We start from the raw sequence: 24999 nt of genomic DNA, 5'->3' as shown, positions 1-24999 counted from the left end.
CCGGGAAGAGTGCGGAGAAGGGTGGAGAGGGAATCTAGGGCAGCCAGAGGACCCCCCCCCCACATCTAGCCTTGTTCTGAGCTTGGCACCTACCACGTAGTTGGAGCTCAGCCAACATTGGATGAATGGATGAAGGAAGGACCCTGGTCTGGTGACCTTGCGTTTTTCTGCCTTTGAATTTTTGTTTATGCTAGTCTCCTCTCCCTAGAAGACCCTCTAAGTCACGCCCCGTCTTCCACAGCACAGCTCAAAGCCAGACTCCCCCTCGATGCTGAATGCAAGGAGCCAGACACAGAAGAATGCCTACGGTGTGATTCTGTTTATACGAAGTTGTAGAAAGTGCAGATTTGTCCACAGTGACCAAAAGCAGACCCACGGTTGCCTAGGGATGGAGGCGGGACGGGCAGGGGAGAGGAAAGGGAAAAGGGGATTACAAAGGGGCACCCTGTGGTGATTTTTAAGGGCGTTGGGTGTGTTTGCTCTTTTGAGTGTGATGATGGTTTCACAGGCATATACATACATCAAAATTCACCAACTGATACACTTGAAACAGGTGTGGTTTTTTATGTCAATTATATTTAAATAAACCTTGCCCCCCCCCAAAAAACAAATTCTGCACAAAATCATCAGATTCCCCACATCCTAAAAACGCCTGGTCACTGGCGGTCAGTATTCCTGCATTCACTCACTCGTTGACCATGTATTCAGCATGGACTGTGAGCCACATGCAGGGCAGCGTGCCCACCCTCAGCAGCTCTGAGCCCCATGGGGAAACTGACCCAGGACTGCGGACATGCAGAAGGCTTCCTGAAGGAAACAGGTCCAGGAGGAGACCTGAAGGTCAAGGCGGGCAGGAGCAGGTGGGGGAGAAAGAATGGTTCAGGTAAAAAGCTCAGGAGGGAGGGAACATGTTGGCAAATCCAGCCAAAGCTCAGTGTGGCTGGACTGTCAGGAGGTGAGAGAGGAAGTGAGAGAGGGGGACAGGGAGTTGGAAGCCAACGACGGGGCTGCAGTGTTGCCCCACCACCGTGGGGAGCACCTGCAAGGTTTTCAGTCCGGGAGTAACTTAGCGTTGTTCTGCCACAAAATTGCTCTGGCTGGGACATGGACAGTGAACGGGGGAAGGATGGGAGTATCCTGGCAATCGGTGGGTCTGGCCTGAACTGATGCATGGCTGGGGGGCCAGGGACAGACACGAAAGAGAGAGCCAACAGGATTTGGGGGGATTCGAGGGGAGCGAGAGAGAAGGGGCTGGCGTGGTTTCTGGCACCAGCAGCTGGGCGAATGGGGGTGCTGAAGAGGCAGCAGGCAGAGGAGGAAGAAGGGGGTGATTTTGTATTGATCATGCTGAGTTTGAGGGGTCCCTAGGCCCCCTGGGAGTCAGTGTGAAGGGGGGGCAGCTGAGGGGACGGAGCTGACACTCAGGCACCAGGCCTTAGAGTCCTCTCCTCAAGCTGTAAGATCCTGGACAACCTTTGCATCCACGGCAAACTGCACTTGAGGCCTGGCCTGCATTTTTCTCCTAATAGATGCTTGTTGATGGACTCATTCTGTCCCCAGACTTGTACACACCGGCTCAGCTTCAGGGGACATCAGTGTATTTGTCGGCGAGGTTCCCATGTCTCCTTGGTCTAAGCCCCCTAGGCGAAGGCAGTGGTGGAGCACACTCCCCAAGTCCCACGGGTCAGCTCCATCCTGCCCCTCCATGGCCCCACCGGGGCTCCGCATCCCTGGAGAAGAGTAGGTCTCTGGTGGGCCTCCCCGCTCCCTGATCAATTTGCCCCCAGAAGGACAAAAGTCTCTGCCAGACATTAACCATTACACGCCAGGTCATCCCAACATAGTTCTCCATGAAGCTCTGGCCAATGTGAATGAGGCTGGGGACCCACACTTCCCAATTCAAAGGCTGAGGGGTGCAACAGAAAGGTTCAGTGACTTTCCCAAGGCCACACAGCACATACAGTGCAGATCCAGGCCTCCTGATACGAAGAGCGGCGTGGCCCCAACCCCGGCCAGTCTCCACTCTGCCTACACTCTCCGAAATCTGAAGACCCTGAGGGCCTCCGGTGAGCAAATCCATGAAGAATACAGAAGGGGTTAAGCTGGAAGGGGCAGGGTGTCCTTCCATTGGAGCAGAAACGGGGGCTCCCCCTCCCCCCCACATCTCAGTTTCTCCAGGGAACCTGTACAATCAGTCAGTCTATTTATCTACATGGAAGAGCCTGGTCACCACACACACTTTTTTCCCGGGGCATTTCATATCTTTTCCTGGCCTCGTGTTTAATCTTCCCCATGAAACTCCTGGGCAAGAGCGGGCTCTGATTCATCTTCCTGTTCCCCGGCCCCTCCCAAAGTGCCTCAGTCACAGGGGTAGCTCAATAGTCGTCTGCTGATTCATTTTGAGCCTTCCACGGGGTGGAGGAAAGAAACCACTGGGGGAGGGGAGAAGCAAGCCATTGACTGAATAATGCCCACGGCCCTGGATTGCCCTTCGGGAATCTGGGTTTCTATGCCTGCCCTCTTTGCCCCCACCTGGGAAATACCAAGGCAGCCATCTGCTCCGGGCCTCAGATGTCTGTAAGATGGACGCAATGACAGGAGAAAGGGCTTGAGATTTAGGCAATCAGAATTCACATGAAAAGAACCACTCCTGTGGTCCAGTAAGGGGGGGGGGGGGCACTCAGCTGCTTCCTCCTCTCTCCTCTCTGAACATTGTTGAGATCCCGGCCAGAGAGGGCTGCCACTGTCTACAGAGGAGAATGATTGGTTCACGCAAACACAACCCGGCAGGTCTGTGCGGGGCAGGGTAGCTGACCCGCCAGCTCCACTTCACACACTCTTGCCCAGAGAGGTAGAGTGACTCCCCTGAGCTCACACAGCAAGAGAGCGGCAGAGTTGGGCAATTTGAGATTAATCACATGAAAACATCCCTGTTGGAAAAGTGTGTTGGTGAGTCGGCATCGGACGGCTCCAGATTCCCACTCGGCTTTACAAGTTACAGGTTATAAAATCCCAGAGGGGTCCAGCCCCTGTTTAGCGAACGAGCAAATGAAGGAGGGCACTCTGCACAGGTCTCATTTGTAAACACCACCCCCGGGTCCAGCAGAGGGGAGGTCCTGGAATCCTGGGGCTTATATCTTAAGATATAATATATAAGATAGACAGACCGTGAGATAGACAGAGTAGGGAGGTGCGGTTTTTCTCATTGGAGAAAAGGGTAAATGCCTATGTGATGGGAGTCACTGAAGGGCCTCCTCGTAGCCAAGTCTCAGGGCTAGGCTGGTCCAGCTTCAGATAAAACTGGTTCCCAGGTGTCTTATCTGGGGCACTATGGTCATGGTCACCCTTCAGAGTGACTCCCTATACAAACGCGCCTCGTATACACAGGACAGTCCTCCCTACAAAGAATCGCCCAGCCCAAAATGTCAGTAGCTCCCAGGTGGGGAGACCCCCCTGTGGATGAATTACAGTTGAGCGTTGTTCCAATATCTGGGGACCAAATGCTATGGGGCCCCTGGCTGGTCATTTGCTCATTTAAAACACCAATATGAAGACCTTCCCTGTAAGGAAACCATGAGACGCGTGGGTAAGGGAGAGGCGGAGACCAATAGTACTCAGCCCCAGGCTGCCCTGTTCCCAGGCTCAGTCTGGACAGGCAACCCCAGAGCACTGGGAGGGGGTGGGTGGGGGGTGCCGTCAGCCAAACAGGGGCGAAGCCAGAGTGAGGAAAGGGAGATGCTGTCCCCTCCCAGCGTCATCACTTCGTGAATCTGCTCCACCTCGTGTCAGTGAGATGCTCCGGGATTAAGAGGAGTGTGGCTTTCGGGGGCCGGGCCCTGTCTGAAGTGTGTATTTCTGCTCACAACCAACATGTGGGCATCGCTTTACGGAAGGCGTCCATAGAATGCCCACATCGTGGCGATGTTTGCAAGCCCATGAAAAAAGGACATTGACCTCGTGGTCAGGGATTCAGATGGAATCATCAGACCCAGGCACACATCTGGGTGAGCTCTGTCTGACACCAGCTGTGCAGCTTCCTCTCCCTCAGTTTTTCTATCTGTGAAATGGGGCTGGGACCAGTAATGAGAGGAGACGTTTTACACAAATCGTCTCACAGCAGAGCACAACCTCAGGCACCTGAAAAGGCTCAGCAGCTTTGTTTAATGCTTACAGATTAGGGAATGAGCATTAGCTTCACAGAAGGATTCCCCAAGACAATTACCTCAATGTCCCATTTCAGGAGTACATTTGACACCTGGCGGCCCCGGCCGTGGCGGGGACGAGCACTGCTATTTTGCAAAGGACGGTGTCCCTGAAGGGTGACCATGACCACAATGCCCCAGATAAGATCCCTGGGAACCAGTTTTATCTGAAGCTGGACCAGCCTAGCCCTGAGACTTGGCTACAAGGAGGCCCTTCAGTGACTCCAATCACATAGGCATTTACCCTTTTCTCCAATGAGAAAAACCGCACCTCCCTACTCTGTCTATCCCACGGTCTGACAAAATAGATTCTCTCACTCCACCTGCTCAAAGAGACACTTCTCTTTGTAAAGAGTGAAGAAAGCACTGTCTCCCCACCCCCGGACCCCCCACCACCCAATAAGGCCCAGGAACTGCAGCCTCCAACTGGGAAGCAGGGTGCTTCCTTTCTCTAACGTCATCTCCCCGAATGCTGCGGGCAATCCTACGAGGCAGGCGCCGTTGCTGCCCCATCTCCCAGACACGGAGACTGAGTGCACCCCCACCTGCCCTGTCGGGGCTCGGACCCGGAGGCCGGCCCTCCAACACGGAGACTGAGTGCACCCCCACCTGCCCTGTCGGGGCTCGGACCCGGAGGCCGGCCCTCCAACTGCAGGGCCCTCGTCTGCCTCGATGCGGAAGAGAAGGGCTCTTGAAGGAGAAAACGAGATCTTAAAAAGTGAGTCTCATCTTTTTCTCTTTGTGTGTCTGTCTCTTAGCACCCTGGCCTCCCCCTCCCACCCCGCTCCACGTGCTCTGCTGCCCATTTCCCCTCCTGTACCGAGCTCTGACCCAAGTAAACCCGGCTAAAGCACTTCCTCACGGCCACTCTCCAAGGCGAGTATACTGCTTTCATCCCTGTTCCACAGATGAAGAAACCGAGGAACAGAGAAGCTAAGTGGCCTGCCCTATGTCACACCGCTGGTAGGTAATGAGACCGGATTTCAACCTGGGAGAACTGGGGGCCGGAGCCTGAACCATGACCACCACACTGCATTGCTTTCCCTACGTGTAAGACTGGCCAGATTTCTCCCCCCCCTCGCCCCCCGAAAACTGTAATTCAGACGTCTTACTGATTTGCTGTGGTTTTCCATCATCACCGTTTTGTTCAGATCCTTATGAAGGTTCCCGAGCCAACAAGAACAAATACAAATGACCCTCCAAGGCATAGACTCCTCTCTTCACCCCAGTTCGATCCTGAATCTGGTTTGCAGAGCCCACCTAAAGACTGCCCGTCTTGGGGCCCCTGGGCAGACCTTTCTTTCTCCCTTTTATCAAACTGGCCCCCCACCCCCTACCCCCAGCCAACTGCCCCTTTGCGGGGCCTGGAAGATAGACAAGTAAGTTCAGTCCCTGCTCAGGCCCGCCCCTCCATCTCCTCTCACTTCTGTGGCTCTCTCGCCGGCTGTGCTCATTCATTACCCATTCGGTCAACAAACATGCACGGCACAGGTGTGTTCCAGGTACTGAGCCAGGCACTGGGGATTCGGCAGTGAACAAAACAAACACAGTCTCTGCCTTCATGCAGCTGCTATTTTATTAAGGAAGACAGGTGATATGCACCTAGACAGACAAATCAGGTCATTTCTAGATACTGGTCAAGGCTACAAGGAAAATAGACAGAGATGTGAACTCCAGAGTGACCGGCAATGGGGTGCTTAGGCTGGGTGGTCAGGAAAGACTTCTTTGAGGCGTTGACATTTGCACTGAAGCCTAAGTGACAAAAGGGAGCCAAGTTTGTAAGGATCTGAAGGCAGAGGGGCAGGCCAAGCACGAAGGTCTCGAGGTGCAAAAAACCAGGTGTGTGAGCGACCAGGCAGGAGGCCATTGAAGAGGGAGCGTGTGTTACATTCCTGGTCAAGAGCCGTCACCCATGGCCCTGCAGTGCAGGGGGCGGAGTGTGGGTTTTATGCTAAGTGCATCGGGGAGTTGGCAGAGGGCTGACAAGATCCGATTTATGATTCTGGAATATAACTTTAGTCATAGTGTGGGAAAGGGATTGCAGGGGAGAAGAAGCCACGGCAGCAGTCAGGGGGCTGCTGCTATAAGACAGAGGGGACAGCGACAGTGGCTTGGACCAGAGTGACGGAGGAGAAGAGGAGGGGGTGTGGGTGGGTTGGAACATATTTTGTGGATTGGAGGCAGAGCTAAGTCAGCTTGCGGGTACAAGGATTGGATACAAGGCAGGAAAGAAAGGGAAGAGGTGACTCCTAGGTGTGGGGCTAGGACATGGGCCAGGACCCTTTATACATTGAATTGGTCTGGTTCAGTGAAGCACCCACCCAACCCACATGAAGGGAGGGTTCTCCACCCTTTCTTTCTTATTTCTTGCCTTCAGATTTAGGGTTTAAACCAGCTTCCAAATCCAGACCACAGGCTGTGACGACCTAGGAATGCAAAGGGTTTTGCTAAAAACAGTTAGCAGTGTAACCCCTGGTGTATCTCCAGGGTTACCATCAGTGTGGCCCCCCCAGGAAAACGTGGGATATTAGAGCAAGGGCAGGCTCCAGTGCCACTGAGATCGGGGTGAGAATCCCAGGCCTTTACTATGGAACTACAAGCAGTTTCGTGAACATCTCTGAGCCTCAGTTTCTTCATCCATAAAATGGAGCCACATGAACATCTACTGCCTTTCAGAATTGTGCTGAAGACCAAGGAATCAAATGCATGTAATGGCCACTCAATAGGTGGATTTTTAATTAAACATTTCTCCTTCACCCACCCACGGTCAGAACTTCTCTCCCAGCACGCTGAGGCTCAAAGGTACATGACCTAAAAAGGATGGCCGCCTTGACCTTCTGGAAAGCTCCCAGGGTGTTCCGGTGTGAAGGTAACAGGCAGGGTGTGGAGGAGCTGGGGTGCCATTACCCCAACCCAAAGATACAGCCCCTCCCTATACAACGCTCTGGTTTGGGAATCCTGGTTCTTCTGCCTTTTAGAGGCAGGTTGGCTCTCCAATGTCCAGGGGGGAAGTGAGTTCACAGAGAACTCTCTCAATATGTATTGGCGACGCTAACAACTGAGGTCAACAGGCACCCCTGTGGCGGGAAGGTCTGGAGGGCGCTGAGAAAACCAAATGAAGGGGTGATCCCAGGACGTCTGGGCTCTCTGGGAGGCAGGGTCTCTATAAGATGCCAGAGGGAACGTGTGCAGACCCACATCCCCCATCCGGGGAAGGAGTGTGTGATTTTTTTTTTCTCCCCTGCACAAACTCCATTAGGCAGGTATTAAATATACTACATACAAGTCTGAGCAGAAGAATGGACGCTTGGTCATACACCATGTCAGTTGTCCAGATACCGGCATGCCCATTTAGAAAATAAAGCACCCGATTAACCCTTTTCCACCCCAGCTTTCAAAAGGAATCACTCCCCCTCTTAATAATGCTAAAGGGTGTTATCCTTGCAAATCTCCTCCCTGCCTCAAAGGGTTAAGTCAACTTAATGTCCATTGCTTTTACCGGCAGCAAGCCCTTTATCCACTTGCAGACAAGAGCCTTAGTCTGTAGGCTTTCATATTTGACTGCCAACCCTCTCTGGCTTTTGTATGTTTCCACCCAAGAAGTTAAGATGCCAGTAATATGGTATTTCTGAAACTAAAATTGCTAAAGCCCTCGCCTCATCTTCAGAGTAAATCAAAGGGCAGATTCATGGTGTTCATGACTGTTTAGTTCTATTGTTTGAAGCGTGAACTTGACTTATTTTGGAGTTAGGGATAGCATTTGTATCTCTTTCAGAGTACGCTGAAAATAAACCTTTTTTGCATCATTTATTAGACTGGGGAAGAAAGGAGAAGACGTTTTTAATCAATCGTTTTGTTCTTTGATACGCATATATCCCTGCGTACGTGACGCAGGTTTCTAAGGGAAGACAAAAGCAGGAAATTAACACAGAAGAGGGCAAGGACCACAGAGGGAATAAAAAATCAAAGGAGCGGGTCAAGGAGGAGAGGGCCGGTTACAGGAGCCCGTTTGCTCCAGCAGCGGCGTGGCGGGTTCAGCACCGCGGACAGCTCCCGTCTTTGTCCGGGTCCCAACTCCGGCGCCCGCGAGCGCAGCCAGGCAGCCACCGCGGGCGCCACGCTGCCTTCTCCGCGAGACCTGCTTCGGGAAGAAAAAGAGGGAGAGCAGCGTTGGGAGGCCGAGGCTTTCCCGTCCTCTCCCCGCGTCGTCCGAACTCGGCCCCGATGCCACCCGATGGCCTCATGGCGGCCGATTTCACTTTGGTTTCACGAGGAACCTCGCTTCTGTCTGCACCGTGTTGGGGGCCAAGGAACCTCCGTGGCGAGCTCGGATTAGGTTTGGAATTCGCTTCGCCATCACTGCCCTCGGCCCCAGACACCCGGGACCTGTCCCCCGGACCATGCCTTCGCCTTCCACCAAAGGAAAAAGGGTGGTGGGCGATGCGGAATACTCCCCGGGCGCGTGTCCTGGGCTGTGGACACGCAAGGATACCCAGACCAGCTGGACTTCACCCCAAGTCCCGCATCGAATCCAAGGGAGAGACAACCCAAAACGCAAACAGGAAAGCGGAAAGGATGAGAAAGCGTTTCTTCCGATGCGATAGAGGCTCGGCCCAAAGCAGCGAATCCTGTTCGGACCAGAAGACCGTACATCCAGCCGCACAGTTTTCCGTAGCGGTTTCCCGCCCGCCCCCCGCCCCTTTCGCCAGGAAAGGCGTCTGACTCCGAGTGCAACAAGCTTCACCCGCAGAAGCTGGTCAAAATATATTTTCTTCTGGGCCCTTTCGTAGGATCCAGAATGAAAAGAATTTCTTCTCACGTTCTCCTCCGCCTGAAACCTCGCTTCCTTGAGGATGAGGGAAGTGCGCGCCTGAAGTTCACCCTCAAAATCCTACATACACACACACACACACACACACCGCGCGCCCAAGGTCGGTAAAGTTATGTGCTTTCACCAAGCTTCAGAGAAGTCCCCAAGCCCAGCTACAATTTGTTCTCCCAGAAACCGTTCCCCAAGTGAAGAAGCCCCTGGGTTCAAGTAGACATGGAAAGAAAGTTTAAGAACGAGTCTCCTCGCACCATGAAGCCTCCTCCTCTGGCCGTCTGCGAATATGTCGGAGGAAAGAAAGAGGACTCTTGCAGACCCCCTAAAGCTTAGGGCCCCCCACACAGCCCCGGGGCACAGGGACATTGCCACGAACCACCAACCACCAGCCAGGAGACATGGAGCGCAGCCCAGCCGCCGCAGACTGACTGGTATTCGCCTCCGAAATAAATAAGATACACTCACCCCCGTCCAAAAAAAAAATCTCTAGAATTCCCCCCCCCCCACCGAACTAGCCCTCTGCCTTTCTCTTCCTCCTCCCCCAAGAAACCTGGAGGAGAAAGGCCACCGCGCACTGTCGGGCAGCTGAAAGGAGTTTTAGAGAAGGCTGGATCCCCGCTGTGGTCCCGCGGAGCAGAAGGGCGCGCAACGGGGTAAACATACTCGCCTGGGGTGGAAGGAGCTGGGGGTCGCCTTCCCTGGGCCCCTCCCCCCTCCCGGGGTCCGCAGCAGCGGGTGCCTGGGGGTAGTGGGCGGGGCCCCAGCCCGCTGGGCGCTGGTTCTGCCAGGCTGCAGTATAAACCGCCGCTTTCCAAAGCAGATTTCCCTTTTAACACCTTCTAAACAAAGGCTAATGAGGCCACTGCATTACTTTATCAACACACAATCATTAGCAGCCGAGAATTACACGCGCAAGAGCGCACGCGCGCGCGCGCACACACACACACACACACACACACACACACACACACACACACAGTGCGTGGCGCGCGCACAGGCTGCCAAAGTCGGGCGGGCTCTAAAGGAACAGATATTAGGTTAACAAAAAGGAGGTGGGATGTGGAAGGGCGGGGAGAAGAGGTGGAAAAGAATGGAAAGGAGAGAGAGACAGACAGAGGAATGCTACTGAGACTGGAAAAAAAATGACCAAGAGGAAAAAAAAAGAAGGAAAGGCAAGATACAGACTCAAAGGCAGGCTAACTGGTTGGAGACAGGGTAGTTAGAGAGTATGCGGGGGCCCTCAATTTGGAAGTGAGGGTCCCTCAATAGCTCTCCCCATTTGGGCTTCAGAGATGGAGCAGGGTTGCAGGCATTTTCTCAGAAACGGCTCCAGGGATGGCCACGGGCAGACACACTGGGTGGGGCGACAGGGGCTGTCCCCGCCGCCCAGGTGCAAGCCCAGCACTGCCTGCTCTCCAGCGGTGAAGGGCTGGGGCCCACCTCCAGGCCCGACCAGCAGGCGGAGGATGAGGAGCATCGCGGGGATTCTCCGCTCGCATCCGCCGCTGGCCTGACTGCCTGTGATCTGAGCTTCACTGGCGACAGGCAGCGGGTAGCTCTGTGTGTAGGCACACAGTGTGGGGTGTTCCCTCCCTGAACAAAAGCATCAGCTCTGTCCCTCACAGGCTGGAGGACTGCCGGCGCCTTTGCGTCTGTCCTCCCCCGGCTCCCTCTAGCTCCCAGAGGCCAGCCCCAGCCTGCACGCTCCCCAGTTGGGGCCTAAGTTTGACCCTGCGCTGCAGCACCCAAGAGCAGAATGCAGCCTCCAGGACTGGCCAGGGTGCCTGATGGGCGGGGCCTCTGAAAAGGGCGCTTTCCTGGGGAGGGGCTAGCAGGAAAGAGGGAAAGGACACCCCGTTCTACCTCCCAAGGGTCACCTCGGGCCAGGTCTCTAAGCTGGCAAGCACACATGAGTACACGTACTCACTTTGGGGTGGACATCCCTCAACCATAAAGCACACTTCAGTGGCTGCCCTCCCCACCTGCTCCCTCTCAGAGGTGACATGCAGACCCTTGGTGGCTCCTAGGGTCGCCTGGCAGTCTCCCACCGGTCCCTGACACCCGGCCGACGGAAAGCTGACCACAGCCTTCTGGACCCGCTTCATCCCCAAAAGCCGCCTGACTCAGAGAGTGTTGCCAGACCCCTGCCCACGCGTGCCCCCCAGGCCACTTAACGTCCCAGCCCAGATATTGGACTGAAGTTGAGTGCAGACTCAAAGTTCCCCTTCCCAGCGCTTCCAAGGGGGGTTTGGGAAGGTGGGGAAGCTTTGCCATTGTTGAATGGATGCATAAATAGAAGGGAGGAAGGAAGGAAATGGAGGGACTCCCTGCCTTTTTGATGAAACGTTCCAGGTCGGGCCTGCCCAGCTAAGGAGATCGTTAATTAAGCAGTAAGCAATTCAGCTGACGGGAAGACCCTGCGACCCGAAGAGACGATCTACAAACCAGGCAGTTCGCACGCAGCACAGCGCCAGCGGACACCGGCCTCACCACCCTTGCCTTCTCGCGCCCAAGACCATGGTGTTCTGCCTATGCCCTAGCCATCTTGGGGACCCAAGCCCGGACGCGCTCCCCACCTGGATTGGGGGCTGCCCCCAGCTGCGCCTCCACCCCCCACCATCACTTCCCCATCCCTGCTGGGATGCCTAGGCCTGTGCCATCGCGCCCCGCCGGGATCCACCCGAGCCAGCCTGTGTGCACACGACCGAGAGTCCTCGAGCAAAGCCCAACAACCTAGGGCAGGGGCTGGGGACCGGCCTGACGGCGCGGCTTTCTGGGTTCAGATTCTGCCAAAGGAGCCGCTCTTTTCCGGACTCAGGGCGGCAGCCTCCACGCCCGTTCCTACTCGGAGGCCGAGTCCTCGCGGCGGCGGGCAGGGCGCGGCAGCGCGGCGGGACGCTGAGTATGTGTGCTCGGCGCGGCCTATATTTACACCCCAAACAAAATAATTACACTTTTGTCGGAGGGAGAAAGCCAGTGATTAGGCGCGGGCTCTTTGCGGCGAAACAGTTTCTCAGTGGTACACCAGTATAATTTTTCACGGCTGGCTGAAATCAAAGAGGGGAGGTAATGAATCCGGCGAGCAATTTAAATTTACAATTTGTAACGCCGCCGCCACCGCCGCACAGACCCGGCCGAGAGCGCAGCTCAGAGGCGCTCGCTGCGTTTGTTTAATGTTAAAGCCGAGCTGGCTCTTGGGGGGGTGGGGGGAGGGGTGGTTGAGTAAGTGTGTTTTGAGGGGGGCAATAATGATGGAAGTCAGTATAGGACCTGCTGAGCTGCCCAACATACCGCGGGGAGAGGAGGACGAGGGGTACGCCTCTCAGGTTCCAATTCCCACTCCCCCTCCGCGCGCGCCTTCCCTAAGAAAGCAGGCCACTGGGTGAGGGGGTGCCTTCAAGAGGGAGGAAGAGAAATATTCTGGCAGCCTGTAAAGGCCGCCCGGTTCTGCTTGGCTTCAGCATCTGCTGGGTTTCCGGGGAGGTGCAGGGAAATGCAACCCTGCAATGTTCTTTAACCGGAGGGAAGGTCAGCTCCAACCCTCTGCAAGAGTCCCCATTCTGGCCTCTGCCCGGTGCCCCCAGATAGCTGGAGAAAGGCGCCCCCCAAACCCCATCTCAGAACGCCTGGACACTTCCACCCCTCGTGGATGGGGGGCTGGTGGCGTGTGCCTCCTCGCCGGTAATTAATTACCAAACTCAAGGGGGAATATGCAAACCGCGTATTACTAACTCTACAGGGCTTAAGTGATTGGAAACAGATTATTATCTTGTTTGTCTTTTGTCTGTTTTACTTATCCTGCTGCCGTCTGTCGAGTTGTAATGTTGATACTCTTTACTCTGGGAGGAAGATTTTTATATAGTAAATTCCATCAACATCTTGTATAAGTGACATTGTGTCTCCATGCATTACCCTGTTAAGACACAAGCAGTTTATTAGTTACATATAGGAGGGGATTTTGCTGCCTGGTCGCCATCTGTCAGCACCGTGAGGGCAGGATAATTCCTCTAATAGTTGGTCTGCTGGTGTGTTTTGGATGCCGTGAGCCCCAGAAGATGGGGCGCTGGCAAAGGCCAAGCAGCCCCCCCACCCCGTGGCTGGGCTGGTACGAAGGGTCTTTTGGATTGGGGGCTGGGCAGCGGGGAGGACCCCAGGGTGGCAGGGGGCGCAGCAGCTGTGACCTGGAGGAGCTGGGTAAATTCAGAAGGCCGGACCAGGGCTTCTGGAAGAGGAGCCCGCCCTTACCTCCAGCAGTGGGACACTCAGGCCCGGTGACTCATCACAGGCAGCCGCTCCCTGAGACTGGCCCCTGTTTCGGCTCCCATCCTGGCCTAGCACCACAGCTGCCGGGACCTGGCTGTGCACTGGGGGGTAAGCTCACGCAGGAGGTGATAGCGGGCAGGTTTGTCCGTGGCAGAACCATTGGCCAGTGGACAAAGCGGGGGCTGGGAAGAAGGGGCAGCACAGTTCTTCAGATGCTCGGTTGGGGGGGGGTGGGCAGTTGGGCAAAGGCGGGCTCGGGTGTGCCTAGCCCAGAGGCCATCAGATGGGGCCTTCTGATGACTGTATGTGTCCTCCCTCCGGCACCCCCAAATCTGCACAGTGCCTGCTGAGAATCGGACATCGCAATGACGCACCGGGTGTTGGATTTGGACGTCCAGCAGAACGGCAGAGGGAGGGGAATCAAAACGGAGTGAAACTGAGAAAGGCAGGGCTGGAGAAACAGAGGGAAAAGGAAACAGAAAGAGAACAGAGGCTGAACCTAAGAAGAAAGGAAAACAGATGTGAGAGAACTCGGGAGAATGAGGGAGACCCCGGCCAGACAAAGGCGGAGGAGAAGGGGCGATTTGCCCCACGGCCGCCGCCTGGGCGCCTCGCTCTTCTCTCCTGTTCTTGTTTTCCCTCCAGGACCCTTCATGCCCCAGGGGGCAGGGCCAGGCACTGCCCCCAGTTTCATGTGGGGGCCCCTGGAGCTCTACCAGTCGGGCCTGGGTGACTGGGCAAGCTCCATCCTTCTTGCTCCTTCCCAAGCCTGGCTGGACGCGGCCACACAACGGTGCTGCGTGGAGACTCGTCCTTCCGCAAGCTGGCAGCTGGAGGAGCAGCAGCTCAGGTAGAAGCTGCCCGATCTGGGGGCCCCTTTTCAGAGGTCTGGCGCCTGGGTCAATGCCCCCGCCAGGGACCCGCATCTGTTTAGTTCCCTGTCCCCAGCCAGATGACCTCCCCTAGAGCCTGAGGGACAGTGCTAGGCCGGGACAGAAACAGAGAAAGATGTGAGGGTCTCCGTGTTTCCACCAACTGCCCCAACAGAGGCACCCACAAACCCTGCCCCCCTTTAAATCCACAAAGGCCGAGAGCTGTTAGAAGCAGGCACACACGCACACACACAAACATTACCCACCCACCCCCCAAAAAACCCTACAGGAGTCTCATAAACAAAAAAAAACTGCTGTCTGTGCAGGTCCCCACAGGTGTGGCTCACAACCCAGAGCCACAGAGTTCCGCACTTACAAACCACCCAGTCGAGGCCACACACGCCCACCCACACACAAACGCACCCATTCCGAGGTTTAAAAAGCCCTTCTCCACACTGATGTTAGCTCGAATGTACGCAAATAATCTCACGCAAGCACAGTCTCACACACGGGCACCCTCCCATTCACGTGGCCCCAAGTCGGCACATACGCAGGCCAACACACACGGGAGTGCACAGACTAATGCACACGACCATTAGCAGAACCCACACAAGGGCAGGCAAACACACACACACCGAAACGTACTCACATGATTGATTACTCGCTATAAACAGAGGCAAAAAATGCAGTTCTCAAATACGCACTATCAATCTGGGTAAATGTACCCGGACCCTGGCGCCCGGCCCGTCTCTCCGCGCACACGCTCCCCTGGCTCCAGCCCTGGGCCCTGGGCCCTGGGCCTACCTTCCCTGGCAGCCTGCAGCCGGCTGCGGAGAGCAGGATGGAAAATCCCCGCTGGCCTTCCGCTCAATTGGGGTGCCCAGTCTTGGGTTGGCCCCTTGGCAAAAGAGGCCTGACACTCTTCCTTCGTCCCCCCAGACCCACACCTACACCCCACTCCACACACACCTGAGGGCACCCCCATACTCCCCCAGACCTTTGGCTCCCCCCATACTCCTCTTCCTGCACCCTGTGAGAGGTCAGACTTGCACACCCATTTCGCCAAACCCTGTCCACTCAGTCACGTTCCCTGCCTCCGCGGTGCGGTGCCCGGCCGGGCTGACCGAGAGAATCTTGAAAGTGCAGCAAGGAAAAAAGAGACGCGGTGAGGCCACCTCTGAGCTGGCCTCGGGAAGACTCGTGGGCCCTGGACCCCCCTCCCCCCCGCATCTCTTCCGGAGCCCCGTGGGCGACGCGCTCAGACTTGAAATTCCAGGGTCCTGGATTAGGCCAGATAACACGCCCCCCCATCCTCCATCCCACCCCCCACATTCCCACCCCAGCCAACCTGGACCTGGGCCTGTTTACGGGGGAAGATATGCAAGCCTAATGACCTCCATTCATTCTCTCTCTCTCTCTCTCTCTCCCTCTCTCTCCCCCCACTCCCTCTCCCCTCCCCGCCCCCCAGGGCCTCCTGGGCCCTAGCCCCATGTATGACAAAAGAATCCGGCCCAACTCTGGGAGCCCCTTGAACTGCTCTGCCGTGGCTCCAAGGCGCAGAGGCCAGGGACGCTCAAGGGAGAGGGACTCCAATCTGGGCGGGCTGGGCTGGGAAAACAGAAGGCGGGTGTAGAGCGCGCTGCGGCCCTCGGGCAACTTCTGTAAGTTCCCGGGATAGCGAGGGCGGTAGGGGTCTCTCCCCCGCTAGGCCCAGGAATCCTGGCCCCCAAATATTTGTGAGGGGAGAGAGAGAGAAGAGAGAAGCAGTTTTCAGACCACGCGGCCCCCCACCCCCAGCCCCCAGCTGAAAGGTAAATACTTACTTCGCCTCCGAACCTGGTACAAGCTAATACTCAACAATACTGATGCCTTGTTTTTTTTGCTCTGTCCGGACCGCAACGCTGTAGCCAATTTAGATATGCTATAAATTTAAGAGGTTGCCATGGCCACCGCGCACCCATTGGCCGGCGGGCCCCCTACGTGCTGCGCCACGTCACCAAATCTGAATAAGGATGCGCGAATTAGGCGGCGGCCAGACAAAGATGAGGATCTGGACCGCTTGAAAGTGGGGGAAAGTGCCGGCGCCTCCGCCACCGGGGAAAGCCGCTCCGCAGCGCCGAGGCCAGCAGCCACCCAAGACACCTGGGGGAGCTCGTAACCAGCGCTGGGGCGCGCTGCCCAGGGCATGAGGCTGTGAACGCCACCCCTCCCCACCCCACCCCGGGCGGCCCAGCGCCAGGCCAGCCATCACCCAAGGACTTGACCGGCTGAGTCTTGGTCCGGACGGGACTCGCCCGGCGGCAGCCCAGAGGAGAGGCGGAGCGCAGCGGTGGGCCCAGGGGCCCGAGGGCCGGGGGCCCAAACGGAGGGCAAGGCGGCCCGAGCCGCCGGGGCGCGGGGCTATGATGGTGCACTGTGCCGGCTGCGAGCGGCCCATCCTCGACCGCTTTCTGCTGAACGTGCTGGACCGCGCGTGGCACATCAAATGCGTCCAGTGCTGCGAGTGCAAGACCAACCTCTCGGAGAAGTGCTTCTCGCGCGAGGGCAAGCTCTATTGCAAAAATGACTTCTTCAGGTAAGAGGCCGTGCAGCCTGCGCGCCCCACCCGCGCGCGCTCCATTGGGGCGCCGGGGAAGGGTAAACCACGGAGCCCCCTCCCAGCCTCCAGGGCTCGCCAGCTCTCCCGGGGAGCGGGAGAGCCCACTGCTCTCCCCTGTCCTTGGTCAAGGAAAGAACTCGACTCGGGGCAGAGCAACAAGGAAGCTGCTTCTCCGCCTCATGCTTGCTCCTCCAGGCCGGCTGGGCTCGGAGGTGCAGCGGGGAAGGAAGCCCGGCCAAACTTGCTCCCCACCCGCCCCTGCTCCTCCCCCGAGGCTGCAATTCCAGGGTGGAAGCCACAAGCCCGATTCTGAGAGAGGAAAGCTTTTCGCAAAGTTAGGGGTGGTTGGTGGCTTCCCCCACCCCCAGGCCCAGAGGCGGCCCTTCTGGCGGCAGCAGCCGGGCTCTCAGATCCCTCCTGAACGAACCCAAACTTCCCAGCTCCAGAGAGGGCGCAGCCCGGACGGTTCCCTCTGAGGTTGGGGGGAGGGAACCTTTACCTCCTGGTGTCCTCACCCAGCCCCTGAAATATTTTCTCCCATGTTGAAAAGTAGCCACGAAATCCAAGCAGAGAATGAGGACTTGGGGGGTGGGGGTCTAGCCTGGGCTGTGTCACCTCCCCCTGCTGCCCACAGGAGGCAGGCCGGGGACGATCGTCTCTCTGAGCCTCAGTTTCCCCGGACTGGAATTGCCGAAGTGTGGCCTGGAGGCTGTGGGGTTTTCGGCAGCTCAGCCCTGCCGGCTTCCACGCAGCGAGAGAAAGCGGGCTTTGTGAGTGCGAATTCCGGCGCCCAGGCGCCCTGGGAAGGGGGGCGTGATTAACACCAAGGAGCAAGGCTGCCGCCCGCCCCAGCTGCTCGGCGCTGGGGAATGTGAATAGGAGAAAATGTCAGCCGCGCCTCTACACGTGTAAACTCTGGGCCCAGGGAACCGAGGTCCCTAATGTGGCGATGCTTGCAGCGCGCCTAATGATTTTTGATAAGGTACATATGGCCAATTCGCTAGCTGGATAAGGCCAAAAGTGACTTATGGCTTCTAATGCTCTCACTACATCAACGTCACCCAAATTCACCCTGTTTAGAGACCTGGGTGTGAGAAGAGGTGCTCTCCCTCCCCCCGGCCTGCACCTCACCCCTATTACTGTCTCTCTGCACCACCCACTCCGGAGGAGGCCAGCCTTCTCCTTGCACTCGAAGAAGAAAAAAAGAAAAGGACTTAAACCCGGAACGTGGAGAAGGGGTGGATGTGCGCGATCTGCGTGCTGGCCTTGCAGGTGCAGAATCGCCTCCTGGTCACATTTTCCCGCTGCCCGCCTGCCAGGGCCAGAGATTCAGGGGAGGGCTGGAGCTGCGGTCTGGTCCCTGCTTCTCAGAGTCCACTGTCCTGGGGCCCTGCTGTCCCCAGGCTCCGGACCAGCTCTGGTGTCTCCCCAGGCAGGGCCTGGAAGCCTCCGGTGCTGGTGGTGCTGGGAACAGCAGAAGGTTCCCCTCCTTTCTGCTCAGGTGCAGGTCAGGAGAGGGGCTCCCCGCACCGTTGCTAGAACCAGCCAGTTAGGCCCATGGGTCCTTCCAGGGCCCCAGCGGACTGGAAAGGATCCAGGAGGTAAAGCCAAGAAGTGGTCCATATCCTGCCTGGCTGACTTAAAAAGCCTTCGTGACCTGGAGAGGCTAGTTTGCCTTGAGCATCCCAGATGGATGTGGGGGGCACGGGGAGCATCTTGGAGTGCTTTGGGCCCTCCGCCTGGCCGAAGGCGGTGCTCTCTGCTCTAAGCCCAGTGGGGTCCAAATAAACCTAAAGGTGGCATACCGGTCCCAGCCCCAAGAACAGCCCAGGACGTTTGTCTCACTTGTGCTCAGCTAGGGAGCACCAGATTGGAGTCCCATTGCACAGTTACGGAAGTGGAGACTTCTCCGAAGCTAGGGAGAGTGGGAAGAGGTGAGGGGCTGGCGAGGCCCGGACCTCGGGCTGCCTGGGATGACCGGCTGTGCTGTGTCCGCAGGCGCTTTGGCACTAAGTGCGCGGGCTGTGCGCAAGGTATCTCGCCCAGCGACCTGGTGCGCAAGGCCCGCAGTAAAGTCTTCCACCTCAACTGCTTCACCTGCATGGTGTGCAACAAGCAGCTGTCCACGGGCGAGGAGCTCTACGTCATCGACGAGAACAAGTTCGTGTGCAAGGACGACTACCTGAGCTCGTCCAGCCTCAAGGAGGGGAGCCTCAACTCAGGTAGGGGCCCCGCCCCTCCCGCAATGCCCACCCAGAGCGCTTCACTCCCGGTCACCCGCCAGGCAGGTCTCGGGCGAGGCTGAAGCCGGGTGCTGGGGGAGAGACTCGACGTTCCCAGCCAGTCCTCAGGACGCCGGGATGCCAGCTCCTTCCTTTCTTCCTGTCCCCAATTCGGGAGCCTTTTCCAAGTTGCCACCTTGTCCAATTGGAATCTGGGCCATTTCCACGTCCTCCTTTTTGAGCTCCTGGTCATTTCTCCCCGCGCTGGGAGGCCACTCGGAGAGAAGGGAAAGGAAGATCCCAGGCCCCGAGGGCAAATGCACCCTCCTTCCGGCCCCTCTCGAAGAAGGCCAGGCTCTCCAGAGGGTGTACCTCTCCTTACCCAGGCAATCTGCTGAGATAGAGCTCTGAGAAGGGCAGAGAAGGGCCCCTCCAAAGGCCCAGCCCGCCTGGAGGGCGTGGGCGGGCACCTGCCCCTGGGGGAGGGGCTGCGGCCTGGTTTTAGAGGGAACCCAGCTCAGCCCTCCGTGGCCTGGGCCGGCTAGAACCGGCTACCGGGTTGGAGAGGCCTTGGGGCTCCCCGCTCACTCTACTGTCCCCTTCCCGTTCCGTCCGCCTGTAGTGTCGTCCTGTACGGACCGCAGTTTGTCCCCGGACCTCCAGGACCCGCTCCAGGACGACCCCAAGGAGACGGACAACTCCACGTCGTCGGACAAGGAGACGGCCAACAACGAGAACGAGGAGCAGAACTCCGGCACCAAGCGGCGGGGCCCGCGCACCACCATCAAAGCCAAGCAGCTGGAGACGCTCAAGGCCGCCTTTGCCGCCACGCCCAAGCCCACGCGCCACATCCGCGAGCAGCTGGCGCAGGAGACGGGTCTCAACATGCGTGTCATCCAGGTGCGGCCCAGGCCGGGGCACCACTGCCCTTGCCCAGCCCGCAGCGTCCCGGAGCTGGGAGGCTCGGAGGAGTGTCTCGCCCTGCTTTGCGCACGATTTCGATTCCGGTTCTCGGGGCGGATGGTGCGCTCCAGGTCAGGGCCGACTGGTCACACTCTTAGCCAAAGTCACACTAGTCAGTTCGCCTCTCCGGATCTCACCGCTGCCGGTTCCAGAAGGGCTGTAAGCCTCGCTGGGGGCAGACCCCTCCCGTCCTCTTATCTACCTAGCTGAGAAGGAGGCGATGTTCCTCACCTGCCTCCTGCCCGATCCAGTGCTTGGGCAAACAGGCAGACACAAACGGCTTTAACCAGAGTCCGGCTGGGAAGCCGAGGGGCCCAGTCCAGAGCAAGGCCGGGCAGGAGGCCTTTATAAAGCCGTCAGACCGAGGGCGGGCGAGGACCAGGAAGCCCAAGTCTTTATGAGTCGCCCCAAGGGTCCGCGAAATCCTTCACCCTTGGCTGGTTCTCCGAGGCCCCTCTCCACCCCTATGGCCTAATCCGGCCACCCCACCCCCCACCCCCACTCGCAGGACAGTCTTGGAGAAAGGAGGCGCTAGGACCCAGGGGGAGCAGCCCAGGCAGGGAGAAGATAACCCCCGACCGAGCTCACAGCCCCCTCCTCCGTCCCAGGTGTGGTTCCAGAACCGACGGTCCAAAGAGCGCAGGATGAAACAGCTGAGCGCGCTGGGCGCCCGGAGACACGCCTTCTTCCGGAGTCCAAGGCGCATGCGTCCACTGGGTGGCCGCTTGGACGAGTCTGAAATGTTGGGGTCCACTCCGTACACCTACTACGGAGGTAAGAGGCCTCGCGACACAGAGGCCCTCGCCCTTTTGGGGGGGCCGTGGGTGCAGAGCCGATCCCAGCTCTTAGCTGCCCAGGGACCCCCTCCCTCCCTTCTCTCCACGCAGGACAATAACGGACACACCTTGACAAACACACACACACTCACCCGCAGACACTTCCTGGATGCAAAGTCAAGACACCTGGTCAGTAACGCACACCATCAGACAAGCAGCCACACACACCCACACGGGACACGTGGGCACCCTCCCTCAGGTACACAAATCTAGGCACAGGGTCGCACTTGACCACCCACAGGGACACTCTACCCGAGGTACACTAACTGACAAGTACACCCAGAGAGCTCCGCTGGCGCACACACTCCCACCTGTCATTCCAAGTTGGGCACTCACAAATCCGCAAGCCCCCTGCGCCCCCCCCCCACCCGCCATCCCTCCTGCCCTCCCCTGCAGCCCCGCGTGCTGGACACTACAGGAACTCGGGCGCGGGCGGGTGGTGCTGGTGGGAGAGGCCAGGAGGTGAGGCCTGTGGCCCGCTTGCCAGCTTCCAAGGCGTCAACTGGACTCGGGTTCTGCGGCTCCAGGGCCTGTGCACACAGCCTCTGGCACCAGTGGTCCTGAGTCGTGCTCTGGGCAGGACTCCAGCCCTCTCTCGAGCCCCAAGCAGACCAGCATTTAGTGGAGGCTGGGGGCTCAAGGACTGGGTCGACCCAGTTACCCAGTTATCCACTCCCTGCCTTGGGGCTGCAGGGCCGGGAGCGGGAGTTTGCAAAGAGCAATTCTGCGGGTGATGTCACCGGGCTCAGGCCTGGGTGAACTTTCATCTTGGTCAGCCCCTTCTCTGCCTCCATCCCGCTCCCCTCCTCCTCTCCTTCTCCCCACCCCTTCATTTCCTCCCGCTCGCTTGGCAGAGATCCGTTCCAGCCACCACCACCCCCAAGGGCTTTCCAGCCTCCCTGTGCTTTTCGGCATTTGCTCACCAACCTCCACTTCCCAGGCTTGTGGGCTCTAGGAAGGCACCACCCTCTCTGTTCCTGAGCCTCTGAATTTGGGGAGCCCCCAGGAGCGCCTCTGCCAGAGAGGGGTCTCTGATCTGAGTTGCTCAGTGCCATAGGCCTGTGGGGTGGGGGTGGGGGGGCTGCTTAGTAGCTCAGTTTGGGGAGAAGCGACTTCTCTTAGAAAAGTGGGGCTGATGGCGAGGGCGAGACGCAGGAAAGCAGATACCGGCTTTGGTACACTCGCAGGGCTGGAAGGTTCGATTTTCAGGTCTGGCCACGGTCCCTAGAAATTGTAGGCAGAATGTGCGGCTGTGCTTGGGGGACAGACTGGGCGATGTCAGGGCCCAGGCTGTGGGGGCTGCAGATGCCCACGACAGCCCGGATGGCGGACGGTCCTGGGGTCTCCGCTCTGGGATCCTGTCCACCGAACTCTGTCTCCTTGCGCACAAAATCTCGGCAGGTGCCGGGGCGGTACCGGTCGGGCGTCTTCTCCCCACCCGGATCATTAGCCAAGGCTTCCCCAGGACAGGGAGGCCCCCTCCACCACCCCCCAACACCCGCCTTTAACCGGGCGTCTGCTGGCTCGGGGTGGGACCTGGACGAGCGGGCCCCCTCTTCCCCCGGAGTTGGGGGGAGGGGCAGGACCCCCAAACCCGGGGAGGCAGCCCCGCCTAATCCGCGCTGGGAGATCCCGGCAGCGGCGGCGGCGGCCGGCAGCGGGCGAGAAAGGGGCCGGGCGGCGGGCCGGCGGCTCCCCGTGGGAGCGCGGACAAAGCTCCAGCTGCGGCTTTTGTGCCCTTTTCAGACGGCGTTTGTTCCAATTACCTCCGGCCCGGCCGCCATATGGGCGGAGGCGGCGCGCTCCGCGCGGGGGCCGCGGTCCTCGCCGGCGGACCGGCTCGTTGCGGGCCCGGGCCGGCCCCCATCCCAGTCCCTCAGGAGCCCCACACTCGCGCTTCCAACCTTGTGCTTTGATTTCGGCGAGAATGGAATGAGTGGTTCTGAAAAAGTAATTGGCGGCCGTTTTTAGCTGTTGCCTAAATCATCTCCAAGCCTCCCCTCTAGACACCTCCGTTTGTACTGATTTGGGAGTGGGGCGGGACTCTCCCGCGGACGGAGACCCCAGGGCTAAGCAGGGGTTGTGGGTTTGCCAAGGAGACTCCAGCCGCCGGGTGCGCTGGTTTTCCCGCCGTACAAAGCGGGTTATTGCCACCAGTGTGGGGCTACAAAGTGCTCCTTTCACGGGGTCCCATACCCCGACCCTTCCGGGGCTGACCTGGGGGGAGAGGAACGGGTTGAGCCCTGAGCGAAGGTCAGAAACAATTTGTTGAGGATGGTCCGGGTCTCCTGAATTTGTGGGCAGAACACACATCTGTGCCCCCAAACTATCACCAGATTCTCAAAGGAGCCCCGTGTTCCCAAATACTTCAGACCTTGGGAGTCCCGGCCAGCCCACCCCAGAGTGAGGCTGGAGGACCCAGCCTTTCCCCGGGTGACCCCGTGGCGCTCTCAGAGAATGCCGAGTCCCTCTCCTCCTCTTGGTCTCCCCAGTCACTGGGGCTCAGCCTTCTGGGTTCCAGGCCCAGCAACGTGGGTGCAAACGGTCAGACAACCTGCGTATTTTCCTGGGCAGATGCTGGGTTGGGGTGCAGAGGCCGAAGGACAGGGTGCTGGGCTGCCCCTTCTCCCTGCGGCAGAGGCCCGGCTCCTGGCTTCTCCCTGGCCTGGCCGCTGCAGGGGGCGGCTCCGCCCCTGCACCGCCCCTGCACGGCCTCCTTGTTCCTCTCCTGGGCTCTTAACCTCCAGGTCTCCAGGTTACTGGGTTTTCCACATGTGTTCTACAGTTTCCCAGTGTCTCCTGGACGATCTTGCTCAACCTCCAGTCTCTCCATGGCGCCCATCGCTGGGTCTCTTTTCTCATCTTGCACCCTGTCTCTCTGACTCCGGGGCCTCGCAGCCCGGCCCCCTTTTCAGCCCCTTTTCACTCTGTCCTCTGAGGATCTCTCACCCGCGGTCCCTGGCTCTCGAGGTTTCCGCATCTCTCGCTCCCTGCGCGTCTGTCACCAACTGAGACCCTGTCTCTACTTCTCTCTCCATGTCCGGGAGTCAGGGGACTTCCCGCCCAAGTCCGCATCTCTCTGGTTCTGTCTCCCACGTTTAAGTCTCTCCCTTTTCGTCGTTCCTCGTTGCCTCTCTCCAGATCCGGACCCCTGGGTCTGCCTCTCGGACGCTTCCACTGGGTCTCCCTCTCTGCCAGTCTCTAACCTCAAGTCAGTGTCTCGCTGTCCCCCATTAACGTCCTCTCCAGGAGGCCCCAACCAGGCTTGCCCAACTTTGGCCACGTCTCCCGGGTCCCCTTCCCTGGTCCCCTGAGTTTCTCGCTGCGGCCCGCATCTCTCACGCTCTCCCTATCTCCTCCCTCCCTTCCGCAGACTACCAAGGCGACTACTACGCGCCAGGAGGCAACTACGACTTCTTCGCGCACGGCCCGCCGTCGCAGGCGCAGTCCCCGGCCGACTCCAGCTTCCTGGCCGCCTCGGGGCCCGGCTCGACGCCGCTGGGAGCCCTGGAGCCGCCGCTGGCGGGGCCGCACGCCGCCGACAACCCCAGGTTCACCGACATGATCTCGCACCCGGACACGCCGAGCCCCGAGCCAGGCCTGCCGGGTGCGCTGCACCCTCTGCCCGGCGAGGTGTTCAGCGGGGGGCCCAGCCCGCCTTTCCCCATGAGCGGCGCCAGCGGCTACAGCGGACCCCTGTCGCATCCCAACCCCGAGCTCAACGAGGCCGCCGTGTGGTAAGGCCACCGGCCGGGGCCGCGCCTCCGGGACGCAGCCTCCTCAACCCGCAGCTGCTCCTTGGCTGTGCAGCGCAGCGGGGGCGACCCTCCCCACCACCGCGCGGGCTCTCCGGGACCCCCAGCCCTGCGCCAGCGCTCTCCTGGCAGCCGCGAGCCATTTCTTGGGACCAAAGTCCATCCTGCAGGAGGTCAAGAGGTCTCAAGCACGCACCAGACTTCCCGCGACCCCCCCCACCCCCACCCGCCACCTCTGTGGAGCAAGAGAGGGTGGAGGCCAAGGGGCGGGGACGAATTCCGTGCGCCCCCGCTCCGCGCCCCCTGCCATCGGACTGGCATTGCTGTCATCTTATTTCTCACTCTGCTTTCCCCGTCTTTCAAACGAGATGGTAAGAAAAAAGAGATTGGAGGGAGAGAGAGGAAAGGGAGCAGAATGAGGACGAGAGGAGAGATGGAGAGAGCGAGCCACACGCCTGAACG

The 24999-nt window shown here is 58.7% G+C and overlaps 1 protein-coding gene across 1 annotated transcript; it reads left to right on the top strand.

Moving 5' to 3' along the window:
* The first annotated feature begins 16564 nt into the window (after nt 1-16564).
* On the top strand, nt 16565-24523 carry LHX5 (LIM homeobox 5). The gene is made up of 5 exons (XM_037052610.1): nt 16565-16737; nt 18760-18983; nt 19606-19883; nt 20555-20720; nt 24156-24523. Exons 1-5 carry the CDS (start codon nt 16565-16567, stop codon nt 24521-24523), a joined length of 1209 nt encoding a protein of 402 aa, XP_036908505.1.
* The last annotated feature ends 476 nt before the right edge of the window (nt 24524-24999 follow it).

This window comes from Sturnira hondurensis, unplaced genomic scaffold, assembly GCF_014824575.4.
Source record: "Sturnira hondurensis isolate 20B ecotype Veracruz unplaced genomic scaffold, ASM1482457v3 Scaffold0007406, whole genome shotgun sequence".
Classification (NCBI taxonomy): domain Eukaryota; kingdom Metazoa; phylum Chordata; class Mammalia; order Chiroptera; family Phyllostomidae; genus Sturnira; species Sturnira hondurensis.
This window is presented reverse-complemented; position numbering and strand designations above follow the sequence as displayed.

What these genes read in the sequence shown, in the direction of transcription:
- LHX5 (XM_037052610.1), top strand. Translation starts at nt 16,565, where the DNA reads ATGATGGTGCACTGTGCCGGCTGCGAGCGGCCCATCCTCGACCGCTTT. An exon ending in TGCAAAAATGACTTCTTCAG is followed by an intron (nt 16,738 to 18,759) that starts GTAAGAGGCCGT and finishes CTGTGTCCGCAG; the next exon opens with GCGCTTTGGCACTAAGTGCG. An exon ending in TCAACATGCGTGTCATCCAG is followed by an intron (nt 19,884 to 20,554) that starts GTGCGGCCCAGG and finishes CCTCCGTCCCAG; the next exon opens with GTGTGGTTCCAGAACCGACG.